The 17680-nt window shown below is 54.4% G+C and overlaps 1 protein-coding gene across 1 annotated transcript; it reads left to right on the top strand.

Annotated features, from left to right (window-relative positions):
• The first annotated feature begins 337 nt into the window (after positions 1-337).
• On the top strand, positions 338-16247 carry ACE (angiotensin I converting enzyme). The gene is made up of 25 exons (XM_048926922.1): positions 338-864; positions 3676-3843; positions 4975-5062; positions 5495-5638; positions 5870-6061; positions 6197-6294; positions 6564-6736; positions 7001-7224; positions 8799-8943; positions 9198-9296; positions 9524-9646; positions 10137-10348; positions 10696-10832; positions 10984-11142; positions 11539-11626; positions 11820-11963; positions 12163-12354; positions 12484-12581; positions 12834-13006; positions 13354-13577; positions 13789-13933; positions 14104-14202; positions 14476-14598; positions 15121-15308; positions 15588-16247. The coding sequence occupies exons 1-25, from the start codon at positions 652-654 to the stop codon at positions 15782-15784; spliced, it is 3846 nt and encodes a 1281-aa protein (XP_048782879.1). The 5' UTR covers positions 338-651; the 3' UTR covers positions 15785-16247.
• Positions 16248-17680: the final 1433 nt, after the last annotated feature.

Raw genomic sequence — 17680 nt, 5'->3', positions numbered from 1 at the left:
TTTATTTAATTAAAAAGCAACAACAACAAAGAAACAAACAAAATAAAAACACGACCCGAAACGAGCTATCAAGCCCATCAAAAGTGGATCTGGTTTTCATTCGGAAAGAACTTTCTGTTACTCATTTGTCATCAGCTTAATTCCTCAAATCCAAACACTTTGTGGGACGGGATGGGATTTCCTTCACGGTCAGAAGAAACACTGCTTTCCTCTGAGAAATGAGATTAGGCCCATGTGTGTGCCAAGAAGCTGTTGGTCAATCTGGGATGACCGTGTTGGGGTTCCTCTGCCGCAGCTGGGGGAGGAGCCCGAGGCCAGAGCCCAGCCTGGGACAGACCCCGCAGCCGCCCACCCCACGCTGCCAGCCTTCCTCCCGCTTTATTTTCATTCCCACCCTTCCCTCAATTCTTCTCCTTCTTCCCTCCCAACCCCTTCCCCTTCCCTTTGGCACGGCCGGGAGCCGAGGGGACTTTGCACCCCAAAGGCAGCGCCGTCACCCCGCTGCGGTGCAGCCCAAGGGCGAGCGCAAAAATGCTCGCTTCTTATCGGCGAGGAGAGGCAGGCACGGTGGGCAGGGTTAGCGCTGCCTTATAAGCAGGCAGCAGCGTCGGGAAAGCTCCCTCGCAAGGCTCCAGCGCAGCTCCCACCACGATGCCCGCGGCTTTAGGGCTGCTGCTGCCGTGGCTGAGCCTGGTGGGTGCCCTGCAGCCGGGGCTGGAACCCCCCGAGTTCGACCCCACGGAGGCTGGGGCCGTTCTCTTCGCCGATGCCTACAACAGCACGGCGGAGATCGTCCTGTTCCAAAGCGTGTCCGCCAGCTGGGACTACAACACCAACCTGACGACCGCCAACGCTGCCCTGCAGGTGGGTGGTGGGATGAGGACAGCGGGGGGTGGGTGCTGCTGGGGGGAGGAGGGGGAGGTTCGGGGTCGGCGTCCACCTTCCTCTCCTTCCTCCTTGTAGGTTCCTTCCTTAGTGCCCCAAGGTGTTGGCACAGGGCTGGGACTCTCAGCCTGGGAATTGCAATGTTTTCCCCCCAAATTGTCCGTCTGGTGAGCCTCCAGCACAACAGCCCTGGCCCCACGGCAGCCCGGGTTTATTTTTAGAGGTGTTCCCCCATTCCCAGCACTTTTCACTTCCCTGCCCCCTCTCCCCCCCCCCCCCCCCTTCCCACATCGGGTCAGGTGTTAAGTGTCCCTGGCCCTGCCCCCTCCACATCCCTGGCACTGTGCCTTGCCAGAGCCCCAAGTGTGAATACGCAGCAGGGTGGCACTGGGGCAACATTCTGTCATCTCCAACCCATGGGGACAAAGCTGGCTTTGGGGACACGCTCCAAACGTGGGAAATCTGACACGTGCCCAGCTGGTGCTGGCAGATCCCAGAGGAAAGCGATGCTGTGGGTTCCCTGCAGGTGTGGAAGGGGTTGGCACGTGGAGCTGCACAGCTGTGCCTGGCCCCTGTTCTGCTTGGACATTCCTCTAATGCTTGTTGGATAAGGGGAGCTGCTATGGCCACAGCACAGGGAAACACACGTGACATGGGGACAGGGATGTGGCTTGGGGTTATGGACATGATGGCATGGGGACACAACCACAGCGCTGTATGCAGCTCAGAGCTACATGTGCCACCCCCCACAGCAAATTGGACACAGGATCAGCACAACCTATACGTGACCAACTTGCATTTGGGGACCTGTGTGTCACCTCCGTGCGCTAAGCAACCGTCGCACAGCCCCAAGCCTGGCCAGCAGCCTGTGGGACAGGAACACACATTGTGTGCTGCTTGTTGGTCCATGCAGGGCACAGCAGGGACAGGATGGGGACGAACACTGCCAGGGCTGCTGCCAGCTTGGCAGGACACCCCATGTTCTCCCTCCAGCCTTTTAGGGTGAGTTGAAGTGAGGTCTGGGTACACACCCAGCTGCTGCCTTTGCGGATGTTACAGCGGGTACAGGGACCTCTGGGCACAGTGGGTGCATCGCAGCCACATGAGGCAGTGGGGTTGGAGGCACCCCAGAGGCATCCCAGAGCAGCTTGTTCTCTTTCCCATGTTAATAAATACCTCAGGATCACTCGCTGTGCATTCACTGTGATGTCAGTGCTTCTTGAGCCAGCCCCACTCCCTTCCCAGCTCCCCGATGGTTTTTGGGATGAGAGGCAGGAGATGGATTGAACTTTTCTGGCTGCTGTGCTCAAAGTTTTGCCCCCCATGGGAGATGCTCCCAGTGGTTTGCAAAGCACCTAGCACACCGTTTGCCCAATCCTAATGCAGTGTTACCCCAGGCAGAGGGAGAGGAGGGGATACGACCTCTGACATCAGCTTATCAAAGAGACAGCAGGGATGTGAGCTGCATGACTCGAAGACCGAGCACCAAAGGGTTAATGGGGTGACCCAAAGGCTGAATCTGGGGGGGATTTGGTGAACCCTTGGGCCAGGTAATCCCTGCTCAGAGCTATAGCACAGAGGGGCTGAGCCAGCTGTGTGATCCCCCAGGACCTGGTACCAGAGAGGTGGCCCAGGGGGCACAGTGACACTGGGCAGCAGCAGCCCTCAGCCATGCAGGGATGGGCAGAGAGATCCTGGAAGGACAGAGGGGTCTGGGGCAGAGATGGCAGCCTCAGCTCACACCACCAGAGCTGTCAGGAGAATTTAGGGCATGATTGGTCTGACCAAACACAGGCGGCTGCTCAAGGAGAAGACAAAACACAGCTGGACTCTGCCTCCTGCATCTCCTGGCTCAGAAACAGGGTGCTGGAAGGGATCAGATCTCCCTCATGAGCCTCCACACGTAGTGGGGACTCCCATGGGTGGGGGGCCCTTGCTGTGGGGTGTCCCTGGGTGATGTCCTTAGGGTGAGGCTGGAGGCACCAGGATGTCCCAAGGAGGGCTCCTGACTTTGCTTCAGGCATCTCCCTCCCTGCCCCAAGCCACCTCCAGCCCCACTGCACTGCAACTCCTATCCCTGTAACTGCAACTCCCATCCTCCCAAGAGAATGTGGAGATTAAACTAAAACAAACCAGGCTTGTTGGGGCCAGGCTGGAAACGCCACGAGTAACAGTTAATGAGCTCCATAAATCATTCTGGGATGGCATAGGGCAGGTGCTGTGTGTGTTCTCACTGCCCACTGCTCAGGCTGGGATTCTCCCAAAAAAATCAGTGTTTGCCTATTGGGTGTGTGGATGCTACTGCCTGCAATGAGCCTTTTCCCAAAACTGTTGCTGCTGGCTGCAGCTCCAGCTGCCTAAATAATTCCCACGGTGCAGGAGCTTCTGCTGTCCCACAGCCTGAAAAGTTATGTTGGGGCTGGCAGAGTTGGAGGCTGGAGATGGTGGGAGCCCCAAAACTGAGGGGTTGCATCTCCAAGGCAAATGAATGCTCCTTTGCCCGGTGAAACCCAGGTGTGGGGTTCATAGGGCACAGAGCAGGGGTTGCCCACGTGGCATGGACTTCCCATCCCTGTGTCCCCATCCCACCCAAGCTACAACATCGCCTCCAAAACAGTCTCAAATGCCACCTCCTTGTCTGCAGCTTTGGATTCTGCTGGAAACTGCTGTCTCTTTCTATAAATGTCACTTGGGGATGTCTCTGTTTGTCCCTACATGTCCCGTGCCTTCTGGCTTGCACAAACCCTTGTGACGCTGCGTGCAGTGGCACATCCCCCTCTCTCCATGCAGGTCGAGGCATCGCTGGAGGAACAAAACTTCACAGAATTGTGGGGCAAGAAAGCCAAAGAGCTGTATGGCAACATCTGGAGCAATTTCAGTGACACACAGCTGAAGAAAATCATCGGCTCCATCCAGACCCTGGGGCCCTCCAACCTGCCCCTGGACAAGCGGCAGCAGGTAGGTGATATGTTGGCAAAGCCCTGGAGATGCTTGCATGCTGCTAAATCCTCTGAAAGCCATTTTTCCCTGAGCATCCAGGACCCCTCATTGTGGGGGTCATCATGGCCCTTCATTGTGTTTTGGAGGGATGATGTGGAGTGGGGAAGTGATGGAGGGGACAGATGGGATTTGTGGTTCCCCCTTGGAGATGCACGTGGCCGGTATCAGTCCCTAACATCAGCACAGAGCTACCTGTGAGGAGGAGCTGGAGATTTCCTGCTTACACTGAGGGGCTCTGGGTGTGCCCTGGATACCATCCAACATATACCCATGGTTGGAGACCAGCTGGCTCAGCTGCTCCTGAGCACAGCCCAGCACTGGGAACATCAGGATGGCCTGAGACTTCCCCTTAGTAGTCCTGAGCTTGCAAGGTCTGCAGCTTAAGTGCAAGTAAAATGCTCCAGGCTGCAATGTCTGTGCATCTCTGCTGGCTCTTGGGTTACCTCTCCACTGCAACATAGCTTGGCTTGTGAACCCACTGATACAATCCTCATAGAAGCAGCACTGGCCCTGGTTCCTTCCTGGAAACCTATCCCTGATAACAGAGAGCATCACATCTCCCCACACATCATCTGCATTTCCCCCTGCTTGCACCCTCTGCCGTCATCCAGCACTGTCCCTTCCGCCCACCCCAAGCAGAGGAATGGGGGAGAGAGAGGGACGGAATTTCCTTCCCTGGGAATGAGCTCCCTGGGCACGTTCCAGGAAACCTCCTGTCGCTATTGTTTGCTGTTGTTGAAGTTTGGAGAAATAAATACCCTTCCCTCCTCCTGCTCCTTTTTTAATTTCTTTTTTTTTTTTTTTTTTTTTTGCCCTCTCTGATAAACAGGCTGTTCTATCTGATGAAGGGCACTATAAATAGCTGTGCTGCAGGACATGGAGGCTGTGCATGGGTTGTCTGTCCCAAAGAGCCTCTGCACAACGAGTGCAGAAATGATGCTCACCTCCCCCCAAAATTGTGTTGTACAAACACACTGGGTCCTCTTCCAGACACACTCATGTGCTCTGGAGGTGGGAAGTCTTTGTAAATCCTGCCTGAACAGCCATTCCCACCCCCTTCCAGCCCCAATGCCTTTTCCCTCCCCACAGTACAACACCATCCTGAGCGACATGGACAAAATATACTCCACAGCCAAGGTGTGCCTTGACAATGGGACCTGCTGGGATCTGGAGCCAGGTACAGATCGTTCCCATCCCTGTCCCCTGCCTCCCAGTGACCACATCCAGTGTGCTCCGATTCCCAGCTCCTCAGCGGGTCGTGGTTGATAGGATCCTGGTTCGTGTTCATGGGGTTGGGGATGAAGAATGGTTTGAAGGATCTGGAGCACAAGTCTGGAGCACCATGGTGGTGATGGGTTGATGGTTGGACGAGTTGATCTTAGAGATCTTTTCCAACCTTACTGATTCTATGAGTTGGGCACAGTAGGGATGGGTTGGTGGTCGGACTTGATGACCTTTGTAGTTCTTTTCCAATCTTATGTTCTATGATTCTGTGATCTGTGTCCGACGCAATGATGGTGGCACCTCACAGACCTGCTGTGGGACGTGCCCTGCTTCTGCTCCCCCTTCCCACTGGGCTCTCATGTCCTGCTTGTCCCCTCTGTCCCAGACATCTCAGACATCATGGCCAGCTCCCGCAGCTACAAGAAGCTCCTCTACGCCTGGGAGGGTTGGCACAATGCTGCAGGCAACCCACTGCGTGCCAAGTACGAGGAGTTCGTGACACTGAGCAACGAGGCGTATCAGATGGACGGTGCGAGCAGGATGGGGGATATGGGGGGGGCCAGGGGTGGGAATCTGGCAGTGTGGTGTCCCGTTCTCCCCATCCCATATGCACAGAGCTTCCACTTCCCCCTGCCCAGGTGTTGACACCTTGAGGTAGGAGTAAAATTCCCACTGATGCTCAACAGTCCCAGCTCTTGGGGCTGGATATAGGGGCGGCCCTTTGGGGTTAAAGCCAGGGGTCATCACTGCCTCCCTGCAGGATTTGAGGACACAGGCAGCTACTGGCGCTCCTGGTACGACTCCACCACCTTCGAGGATGACCTGGAGCATCTCTACAACCAGCTGGAGCCACTCTACCTCAACCTGCACGCTTTTGTCCGAAGAAAGCTCTATGATCGCTATGGCTCCAAATACATTAACTTGAAGGGCCCCATCCCTGCTCACCTCCTCGGTAAGGGCCAGGGGTGCTGGTGGGGCTGGAGAGCTGTAACAGGACTGGGGGGGGAGGGGAGGGTCCCAACTATTGCTGTGTTTCTCTTCCTCTTGTCCCATCTCTGTCTCCACTCTTGCTGTTCTCTGCTTTCAGGCAACATGTGGGCTCAGCAGTGGAATAATATCTATGATCTAATGGTCCCCTACCCTGATAAGCCCAACCTGGATGTCACAAGCACCATGGTGAATCAGGTACAGGGCTGAGGGACTTGTTAGTGGCACCAGTTAGAAAAAAAAAAAAAGGGAAGGTATTGGCCATACCATTTAGCCTATGGGGGTGGTTACCCATATCTGCATGTTGAACAGCAGAAAAGCCATTTTGGAGGACGGTTAGGGACACAGGAATGACTCCACTTCCCCTCCAGCAATGGTCAAAGAGGCAGTGGATGAGAAAAGGGTATGGTGATGCAGTGGGACCAGTTCTGGGGTCTATATTTACACCATCCCACATGTCCTACCAGGGCTGGAATGCCACCCACATGTTCCGGGTCTCGGAGGAGTTCTTCACTTCCTTGGGGCTGCTGGAGATGCCACCTGAGTTCTGGGAGAAGTCCATGCTGGAGAAGCCAACAGATGGCCGGGAAGTGGTGTGTCATGCCTCAGCGTGGGACTTCTACAACCGTAAGGACTTCAGGTGTGTGGGTCATGCAGGGTCTGCAGAACAAGACCCTCTTCAGTCCCCCTTGATGGTTATCATTTTGGGTACCCCCAGCCTCACCTTTCCCTTTGTGAGATAAGTTTTCGAGGTACCACACTGCTCTGCTTTCCCCTTCACTGAGTTTACATTTTCCACATGGAGTTCTGCCACCCTGTTAGGGACCCTGAGGTCCTATCAAGGGGTGCATGAGCAGGGCAGGAGCCCTCACCTGGCTCAGGTAATGCTGCTTTCACCCCACAGGATCAAGCAGTGCACAACAGTGACCATGGAGCAGCTGTTCACAGTGCACCACGAGATGGGCCACGTGCAGTACTACCTGCAGTACAAGGACCAGCCTGTCTCCTTCCGTGGTGGTGCCAACCCTGGCTTCCATGAGGCCATTGGTGATGTCATGTCCCTGTCCGTCTCCACTCCCGGCCACCTTCAGAAAATTGGGCTCCTCAGCAGTGCTGTCGAGGATGAAGGTACGGCAGCTGCTCTGCAGAGGGTTGAAACACTGCGTGTGGCACCAGAAAGGGAGGGGGGTGTGCCAGGTTAGGCTGTGGTCTGGCAACACAGCCCAGATAAGGAGGAGCGCCATGCCTTTTACTCATGCTTATTTACAAGCACAGACCCTTCTTTTCTCTGTGGATCCATGCATGGATCCCTTCTTGGCTCCATAGACAGCCCCTTCTTGACTCATGACTACATGGACGTTTCCTGCTTGTCTCCATCAACAACCCCTTCTTGAGTCATCAAATCATAGAATGGCCTGGGTTGAAAAGGACCACAGTGCTCATCTGGTTCCAACCCCTTGCTATGTGCAGGTCGCCAACCACCAGACCAGGCTGCCCAGAGCAACATCCAGCCTGGCCTTGAGTGCCTGCAGGGATGGGGCATCCACAACCTCCTTGGGCAACCTGTGCCAGTGCCTCACCACCCTCTGAGTTCATCCTTTTCACCACCAAGAGCAGCAGTTCCCTTCCCCAGCAGTCCCAAACCTGACAGCAGCATCTCTATGCTTTATCAGCATCAGTCTTTCTGGTGTTTCCCCTCCCCTCATCAAGAAGCTCCCAGGAGCACCATGAGCAGCTCTGCAGAAGTAGCACTGAGCTCTCACGTGCTCAGTCACGAGGGCAGTCAGTGGATGACACGTCTGCCTGCCAGGCAGTGCAGCAGAGGAGGACTTGTCGCTGCAGGACACTGCCTAGCTTGGCAAGGATCTCCTCCCTGCAGCCACCTCTCAGCCAGCACGTCAAAGCAGATGGCAGCAGAGCAAACAGAGTGTTCACAGCCTCCTGCTGCAGGCGGCTGCTTTGCAGAGGGAGAGTCCCGGGTCCTCCCGCCTTGTCATTAAATCCACTCCATGACGGGGAAGCTGTCACAGCACACAAGAGTGCTGGGCCGGTGCTGTACAAGCATGGAGCAGATGGTCCCTGCCTCCAGGCATCGCTGTCTGACTAACGGGTCCTTGGCTGCCACGCCAGCACTGCAATGGCAGCCAGCAGCCCTTCAGAGCACTGCTGCCAACCCTCCCCGACCCCACAGCTTCAGCTGGCTCTCCAGCTGGTCCTTCTTCAACCTGCCTTTGCAGGGTTTCCCCAGGGAGCAGGGAAAAGCAGATGTCACCACCTGCTGTGCTTCCCATGGAATGGTGGTTGCTGTCCCAGTTTTGACTCCAGTTCTGGATCCAAACTGTAGCATTGTTTGTTGCGCCATATCAGCTCTGGGGAGCAAACCCCTTTCAGCCTGAAGACCTTATAGAGTGAACGTGTGCATTAAGTTACCCTCATCAGAGACCTTTTCATGCTGAGAGCCAGGCTGAGGGCAAGGGAACACTGCGTTTGTCACTTCCAAGTTGCCCCAGGCAGGAGCTGCAGCTAGAAAAAACCTCCTGTGCCCCATTGCAAGCTTCACTAGAGAGCAAAACTACAAGTTGAAATGCTGTTCCAACTGCTCATCCAGCTCTCTTCACCCTATTGGCAACAAAAAGTCTGGTGACCTTAGTGCTGTCCACCCAGGCTCATTCCCAGCCCCATCCAGGCTCTGTTCCCTGCAGAAAGCAACATCAACTACCTGCTGAAGATGGCTTTGGAGAAGATTGCCTTCCTGCCCTTTGGCTACCTCATCGACCAGTGGCGCTGGAATGTGTTCAACGGCCGCACGCCCCCGAGCCGTTACAACTACGACTGGTGGTACCTGAGGTAGGGATGGTCAGCGAGGGTGGAGGCATGCATGGAGGCTGAGGATGTGCAGGGAGGGAAAAAATGGCAGTGGAAATGGCTGGCTGGCTGGATGGATGGATGGATGGATGGATGGTTGGGTTGAGGGACGCAAGTACAGGAAAGGACACAACTGTTCAGCTCTCTTTAGCACCGTGTCTTCTTTTCCTGTTCCCTTCCTTGCTTCATCTGGCTTCCTCTTTCCAGTTTGTATCCTCATTCTCTGTTGTCTACAGAACCAAATACCAGGGTATTTGTGCTCCAGTTTCAAGGAATGAAAGCAACTTCGACCCCGGAGCAAAGTACCACATTCCTGGGAACACCCCTTACATCAGGTAGAGGAGGTGCTGGGAACGGGTGGGGGTTTGTGGGGGTGCAGGGATCCCAACTGTTCAGATAGAGGCTGGGATGCATTGCTCCTGCTCAAGACACAGAGAACATCCAATGCTTGGTAGCAAAAACAGTGGGGAGCAGACGTGTGGCAAGGTGCCTTCAGCCATGCCCTGGGACACATCTGCTTCCCTTTGTCCCCAGTGCTCACCTTCACGGGCTTCCTCGGCAGGTACTTTGTGAGTTTCATCCTCCAGTTCCAGTTTCACAAGGCGCTGTGCCAGGCGGCCAACCACACCGGTCCCCTGCACACCTGTGACATCTACATGTCCAAAGAGGCTGGAGACAAACTCAGGTGGGGACAGAGGAGGGTCGGGACAATCGCCACGGGCAGATGTGTGCGTGGAAGCTGATGGTGTGCAAGGAAGAAAGGAAGGAAAGAAGAAAGGAAGGAAGGAAAAAGTGGCCATGGAGATGGCTGGAGAATAGCTTTGCAGATGGATGGATGGATAGATGGAAATTCATGGAAGCACTGGGGTGGGGTGAGTGGTCCTCACCAGAGTCCTGCTATTATCCCCATCACTAGCTCCACCCAGACAAGAGGTCACTGAAGCATGTTTGGTTCCCATTGACTCCCTGGGTGTTAATGAATGCATGAGAATGTGATGGAGAGTTTTCAGCCCCCAAGCACAGGATAGCTGGGGGGCTTCAGTGGCAGTTTTCCAGGTTTGTGTCCCTCTCAGGAACAGTATCTTCAGCCCTTGTGGTGTTGAGATTCCACCACTGCTTTTTTCCCATCCATGCCCTGGTCTCATGCCAACTCTTACTTTCCCATTCCATTGCAGGGAGGTGTTGAAGGCTGGGTCTTCCAAGTCGTGGCAGGAAATCCTGTTCAACTTCACTGGCACGGATAAGATGGATGCTGGGGCGCTCCTGGAGTATTTCAGCCCTGTCACCGCCTGGTTGCAGGAGCAGAACAACAAGACCAACGAGGTGCTGGGCTGGCCTGAGTACGACTGGCGTCCCCCTGTCCCCGAAGACTACCCTGAAGGCATCGGTAAGGCTGGGACTGGGAGAAGCCAAAGGAAATCACTAAACCCTAGGCGAGACAAGAAGGTTTCTGCTGCAGATAAGTGGGGCCTCCATAAAAAGAGAAAAAGAGAAATACTCAGCCTAAGGGTGTTGTTTCCTGGGTGGTTTCATCTTCCATTGAAGCAGGTGCCATTCGCCTGCCCAAGTGGGTCTAGAGTGTGTTTGTCCTGATATCCCATGGGACGCTTCCATCTGCAGCCTCCTTCCAGGTTGTGGCATCCTTTAGTAGACCTGCAGCTGTGGGAAAGGTTCAACCATGGAAAGATGCTCTCGTAAACAGGACTTCCTCTCTCTTCCCTCATCTTCCTCTAGACAAAATAGTAGATGAAGAACAAGCTAAGGAGTTCTTGTCCGAGTACAACAGCACGGCTGAGGTGGTGTGGAATGCTTACACTGAGGCATCCTGGGACTACAACACCAACATCACTGACCACAACAGGGAAGTCATGGTATGGAAACAACCCTGGGATTGTATGGGGAAGAACATGTGAGAAGCCATGAGGATGGTGGCAGCTGTGGCATAGCAGGCGGTGCTTCTGGTGATGGCCTGTCTCAGGGATCTCCCTCAGGTGACTCCTCTCCTGTCTCCTGTTTTTACAGCTGGAGAAGAACCTGGCCATGTCCAAGCACACCATTGAGTATGGCATGAGAGCAAGGGAGTTCGACCCCTCGGATTTCCAGGATGAAACTGTCACCCGCATCCTCAATAAGTTGAGTGTCCTTGAGAGGGCAGCCCTGCCTGAGGATGAGCTGATGGAGGTGAGCTGCAAGGGGACAGAGCAGGGCTGGGTGTCCTTTGCCACTATTTTGTGTGAAGACAGGTTTCTCCCAGCTCTTAGGAAGTAGCAGTGGGCAGCTGCCCCTGCCATTGCAGAAAGTGGTGGTTTGGGACCTTCTACACAAAGGGAAGGTCCTTGCCTCCAGGGTTTCCCACCCAAATGTTGTCAATGCCATCCTGCAGTGGGGTCCAGCTGCTTGGATGACAGCAGCACCTTGTGTGCTGGCCCAACACTTTCTGTACTGACTCAACTTCTGGGCTCACACAACCTTCCAGGACAGAGTGAAAGGGGGCAGAAGGAAACACCCAGAGGCTGTGTTGTTCCCTAGGAGCAGGAGCAAGGATAAGAAGCTCACATAATGCGATCTCCTTTGCAGTACAACACCCTCCTCTCAGATATGGAGACCACATACAGCGTAGCCAAGGTCTGCAGGGAGGACAACACCTGCCACCCCTTGGATCCTGGTAAGAGCTGGCAGGGAATTCAGTGGTTCTTCTGCAGCAGCCTCAGGAAAGAGGGATTCTTCACAGGGGTGCAGAGAAGGGTCACCTTCCACCCTCTCTATGACGTCCCCTGAGCAGTGCATTGGGTCTAGCATCTTTGCAGCAGGCCAACCCAACCAACACCATCAGTCTGCCTTCATTGCTCTCTCTTCAGACCTCACAGACATCCTGGCTACCTCACGGGACTATAACGAGCTCCTCTTTGTCTGGAAGGGCTGGCGGGATGCTTCCGGGGCGAAAATCAAGGACAAATACAAGCGATACGTGGAACTGAGCAACAAGGCAGCTGTGCTCAATGGTCAGTGTCCTACTCCTTCAGACACCCACCATCACCTTGGAACCCTGTGAGCAGGGAATTGAGATGATCTTCCAGATCAGAGCCAACATCTTGGAGGTTCTACCAATTCTCATTGGGTCCTCTGTCTCACTGGGGAAACCTGGGGTGCAAGACTTGCCCAAGAAGGAAATTGACAGCTTCTGTTCTTACTCTACCACAGGATACACAGACAATGGAGCTTACTGGAGATCCCTGTATGAGACATCCACCTTTGAGGAAGATCTGGAGACGCTGTACCTCCAGCTGCAGCCTCTGTACCTCAACCTGCATGCCTACGTACGTCGAGCCCTGTACAACAAATATGGAGCAGAGTACATAAACCTGAGGGGTCCCATTCCTGCTCACTTGCTGGGTAAGGGCTTTGCTGGGCAAAGTTGTGTTTCCCAGAAAGAAGATTGCTACTGGTCTAATCCTGTGCACAAGTTGAGAGTAACTGGTTGCCTTTTCTCTCCTCTCCGTGTCTCCCTCCTGCACTTCCCAGGGAACATGTGGGCCCAGTCATGGTCCAATATCTTCGACCTGGTGATGCCCTACCCAGATGCCACCAAGGTGGATGCCACCCCAGCCATGAAACAACAGGTCAGTGCTTTCACAGCTTGAACTGCCCCTTGGGAGCCAACACCAACACTGCTAAATGCTTTGATGCTACCAAAAACCTCTATGAAACACCTCTGTTCTTTCCCCATCTGGATGTACCACAGGCTGGACCCAGCTCTAATTGCCACCTACAGATCTTCCCTCCCAGAAGGACAAGACTGTCCCCAGCCTCCCTCCAGCAACCCCAGGAGTCTCCACTGCCCCTCACCAAACCCTCTGTCTGCTTCTCCCCAGGGCTGGACACCCAAGATGATGTTTGAGGAGTCAGACCGTTTCTTTACCTCCTTGGGCCTCATCCCCATGCCGCAGGAGTTCTGGGACAAGTCCATGATTGAGAAGCCAGAAGACGGGCGGGAGGTGGTGTGTCATGCCTCAGCCTGGGACTTCTACAACCGCAAGGACTTCAGGTAGGATGAGGGCACACAGACCCACTGGTAATCAAGATGCTGGCATTGCTGGCAGGAGCCCTCATGGCAGATGGAGGGCAATCCACGCCTACCCCGACTTGCCCTGGAGGATGAAAAAGGCAATGAATACCAGCAGGGAATGGGCAGGGGCAGCAGTAAGGCAGGAAGATGGCCAGAGACCGACTCCATGGAGCAAGACCACCCCAGTCTGGCATCAGACCTGGGGAGGGAAGACGTGGGAAGAGACCAAAGAGAAAATTAGCTTTATGGGGTATGGTCTTTCCTGAAGACTTTCATCCCTCACCACTGCCCTCTGTTCTTTCCCCCTCCCACTTATCCTCATCCAGGATCAAGCAGTGCACCGTGGTGAACATGGATGACCTAATCACAGTGCACCACGAGATGGGCCACGTGCAGTACTTCCTGCAGTACATGGACCAGCCCATCTCGTTCCGTGATGGAGCCAACCCTGGCTTCCACGAGGCCATCGGGGATGTTATGGCCTTGTCTGTCTCCACCCCAAAACACCTGCACAGCATCAACCTGCTGGACCAAGTGACAGAAAATGAAGGTGAGCTGGCATGGGAACACCACACAGCACAGTGCTTGGGGAGGCAGCTGGAAATGTCAGGGAAGAAGGTACCAGGGACATGCACAGTGTCTGAGTATCAATGGAAGGGACAAGATGCAAGAGGGACACTCTGCTGTTGGGTGGAATGATCCATACTGGGTGGGGAAGTGGTTGCAGTACTGCCTTGTTCACATCTTCTCACCCTGGGCAGAAAGTGACATCAACTACCTGATGAGCATCGCCCTGGACAAGATTGCCTTTCTGCCCTTTGGATACCTCATAGACCAGTGGCGCTGGAGGGTGTTTGATGGGCAGATCAAGGAGGATGAGTACAACCAGCAGTGGTGGAACCTCAGGTATGCTCACATTCAGACCTCTCTTTTGTGCTTGGCCATCATTCCTCTTTGTGTTTTCTCCATGTGGCCCAGTTGACTGCAATGGGGACGTGGTGGGATACATAACCCCTCATCCTGTCCTCACAACCCTCCATAACTCAAGCTGGACTAATTCTCCCTCTCTGGCCCAGGCTGAAGTACCAGGGCTTGTGCCCACCAGTACCAAGGTCTGAAGATGACTTTGACCCGGGGGCAAAGTTTCACATCCCTGCCAACGTCCCCTACATCAGGTGAGCAAGCAGAGCTTGGTCAGGGGGCACCTCTTGGATAAATGAGCCCATGCAGAAGTTGGATTTGGGAACTCTCCAACAAGGATGGGCTCATCTCTCCAAGTAGCTGTAAGCACATGTTAAAAGGAAAAATGGCATCACCAGATTGGGCCAAATTGATGCAGATGGAGCTTCAAAGCCAGTAACGCTTCTCCAAGCTGAGATTCTGCAGGAGGGGGGGATTCAGCTCCCTTCACAGCCACTAGCAGGGTCTGTCCCCATGTAACCCTCCAGGTACTTTGTCAGCTTCGTCATCCAGTTCCAGTTCCACGAGGCGCTCTGCAAAGCAGCTGGGCACACGGGACCCCTGCACACGTGTGACATCTACCAGTCCAAGGAGGCTGGGAAGCTCCTGGGGTAGGTGTATGGGCAGGGCAGGGCCTTTATGTCCAAATACCTTAAAGTCAAGCTGTGACTCAGGAAGACGGGAGGCAATGCAGCTCCTGGAGCCCCATCCCTTCCTTGTTCCAGCCACGTCCCTGTCCCTGGGCTGTGGGACCCTGGGCTGGGCGCTGTAGCTGTGATTGCAAAAGCAGCCACTAGATGGTAGCTGGGACCCTGGCAGGGGGGAAGGCTCACTTCTCCTCCTCCTCTTCCTCCCCCGCAGCCCCCCCGTTCCTTAGGGAAAACAGCCCCCTCGCTTCATGGAATTTGCCTGCAAAATTAACCCTTTCAACCCATAAAGTGAACTGCATCAGGCTGAATTCACTGGAGGGTTTTATTCCAACATCCTACATGAAAACCTCTCTCCGTGCTCACAGCCCTGTGGGTGTCAGAAGGCATAGACTGTGCCCCAGGGCTGCTGGCACCAAGAACCCCACGCCTTGGGGAAGATGAGGGCCACGAGGAATCCACTGGATCCAATTTCTCCCCCCACAGAGATGCCATGAAGCTGGGTTTCAGCAAGCCATGGCCTGAAGCCATGCAGCTCATCACGGGGCAGCCCAACATGTCAGCAGAGGCCCTGATGAGCTACTTTGAGCCCCTCATGACATGGCTGGTGAAGGAGAACACGAAGAACGGGGAGGTGCTGGGCTGGCCCGAGTACAGCTGGACTCCTTACACAGGTACAGGTGGGAATGGGCTGGATGTGGTCCACGGTGGGGGCAGATTTTGGTCCTCACCAGGGTAGGGATGCAGTTCATGGTAGGCATGGAGCTGCTCCAGTGCTCCTTGGCCACCCCAAAAACCACAGGGGATTTGGATGCCTCTCATTGATTTCACAGCAAGCTGAGTCTCAAGCAAACAAGTCGCCTAAGAGCCCAGCCAAGTTGGGGCAGGTGACCCACTGCACCCAGCCCAGAGCCACCAGCACCAACCATATCCCTCCTTTCTCTATTTTCCAGCCACCGAATTCCAAACTGCCACTGACACAACTGATTTTCTGGGCATGTCTGTGGGCACCAAAGAAGCCACTGCGGGCGCCTGGGTCCTGCTGGCACTGGCACTTGTCTTCCTGATCATCTCCATTTTCTTGGGTGTCAAGTTGTTCTCATCAAGGAGAAAGGCCTTCAAATCCAGCTCGGAAATGGAACTGAAATAAGGCAGCCACAGATGGGGGAGCACAGACAGGGTGCGAGCGCGGGCACTTGGGCAGCTGGTGGCAATGCTGAGGGCACTTCTGCCCACGAAGCCATGGGTTTCCACAGCCCAGGATTCCTGTCTCCAATCAGGTTGGACATTAATTTTTTTTCCACTATGCAAGAGCCAAAGCAGAAAAGAGCTATTTATTTGCCAATATCTGCATAAAAGGAAGAGAAATTCAGGCACCGGCAGGCACGGAGCCATCAGGGACTGCTCCTGTGCCCAGGGGGAGTGAATCCAGAGCGAACCCCCACCACCCATCTCCAGCCCCTGTGCCAGGATGGGCAAAGCCATGGGGGCTCCAAGTGACAGAGGGCAGGCTTGGGAGGGACAGAGCATGCTTCTGACCTCTGCCCATCCCTGGTTTGCCCATTGCTGGGCTGTTCGTTTGCATGGATGAGAAATAAACCCATGTCTCGTTACCCCCAGTGCAGCAGCTCGACTCTTTCTTGAGGGTGGGGTATCTCAGTGGGATGCTCCAGCAGTGAATGATGTGCACTTATGTAAGAGCCAGGGGGGGCTCTGAGGTCAGCGATCGCTGCCCGCTCTCCAGCTCCGATTATCTTGGGATCAGCAGTGCTTGAGGCTTTTTTTTTCACCCCCATCTTTCTTCTGCTTCTGTAAATAAAACTTCGTATTTGTTCTGCAGTGATTAGGTGCAAAACTAATCCCAGGCCAGGGATTATTGCAGCCTTAAAGAGCTGCGGTCTGCTGCAGCCCCAAGCAGGAGGGGAAATAAGGGGATGCAGGATGGATCCTGCTGTCTCTCCCATCTCATTGCCTCCACTCTCAGCCATCTCTTACATAGGGAAACTGAGACCCCAGAGGCACCCAAGCAGAAGGCAGATGTCTGCCCAGCCATGCTCAGGTTTGCTGCTGTTTGCTTCCAACCCTCCTCCATCCACGCACAGTGCACTCACAGGGAGGGGCCCCCATCAGTTTCTTCTCTTCCCACCACATTCCCTGGGCTGAGAAAGCAGCTGCCCCAAACACCCATGCACACCCACCCCAAAGCAGCTGCCCTGTGTCCCAGCACACTGAGCACTGTCCTTACCCCAAATCCCAGCTCACAGAACAAAGACTTTATGTCATATTCCATTGCAAGGTGAGAGCTGGTGTGAAGCCAAGCTTGTTTCCAGCCCCATAGGACAGGCTGATGCAGGTGTGCGCCATCAAGCTCTGCTCATTGCTGGTAATTTTGAGCCCTGTGGCTCCTTTCTGCACAATTAATGAAGGAATGAGGTCTCCAAGGTCAACAAGGTCCTGCCAGCATCATGAGAATTGCTTTATGGAGAGAAAAAGAGCCGCACTGGACACTATCATTCAGGGGCTGCAATACAAGTCAACATCAGAGGATCCACAAGGAGCTGAATGTCCTGGAAGAGGACATTAGACAGTGCCACAGTGGTGGATGATGGGTGCACTGAGCACTGATCTCCTGATCAGAGAGGCAACACAAGACAAATATTCACCCCAGGAGATGGACACCACGTTACCTTCATCACAGATCCAGGATTTAACCACACAGCAGGACAGAACACCAAGTTGCTCCCAACCCAGCTCAAGGCAAAGCAAAGATCCTAACCTGAGCTTAAATGGAGTGTCTGAGCTGTGGGTGGGAGAACAGGTGAAGTTTTCAAAGCAATCAATAATTGCTGATGCCCTCAGGGCTCTGCTAACCCATCCCCGATGTTCTACAGGACACCTTTAAAAGGAGGATGACTTCCCTTCCCCATTGTGATAACATCTGGAGAGATTTTGCTGCCTTCTGGCTTCTGCATCATGCTTCCTGCTGAAATTAGGAGGCTTGGCAAAATTGCTCCCTAGGAAATAAAAGTAAATAGAAAAGAGTGGG

The sequence above is a fragment of the Lagopus muta genome, chromosome 25 (genome assembly GCF_023343835.1).
Source record: "Lagopus muta isolate bLagMut1 chromosome 25, bLagMut1 primary, whole genome shotgun sequence".
In the NCBI taxonomy this organism is placed as follows: domain Eukaryota; kingdom Metazoa; phylum Chordata; class Aves; order Galliformes; family Phasianidae; genus Lagopus; species Lagopus muta.
The sequence above is the reverse complement of the archived record's forward strand: the minus strand, read 5'-3'. Positions and strand labels throughout refer to the sequence as shown.

Excerpts from the sequence above, each read along its gene's own strand:
- ACE (XM_048926922.1), top strand. The coding sequence starts at position 652 with ATGCCCGCGGCTTTAGGGCTGCTGCTGCCGTGGCTGAGCCTGGTGGGT. Across the intron at positions 5,639-5,869 it reads CGAGGCGTATCAGATGGACG|GATTTGAGGACACAGGCAGC; the intron begins GTGCGAGCAGGA and ends GCCTCCCTGCAG. Across the intron at positions 15,309-15,587 it reads CAGCTGGACTCCTTACACAG|CCACCGAATTCCAAACTGCC; the intron begins GTACAGGTGGGA and ends TCTATTTTCCAG.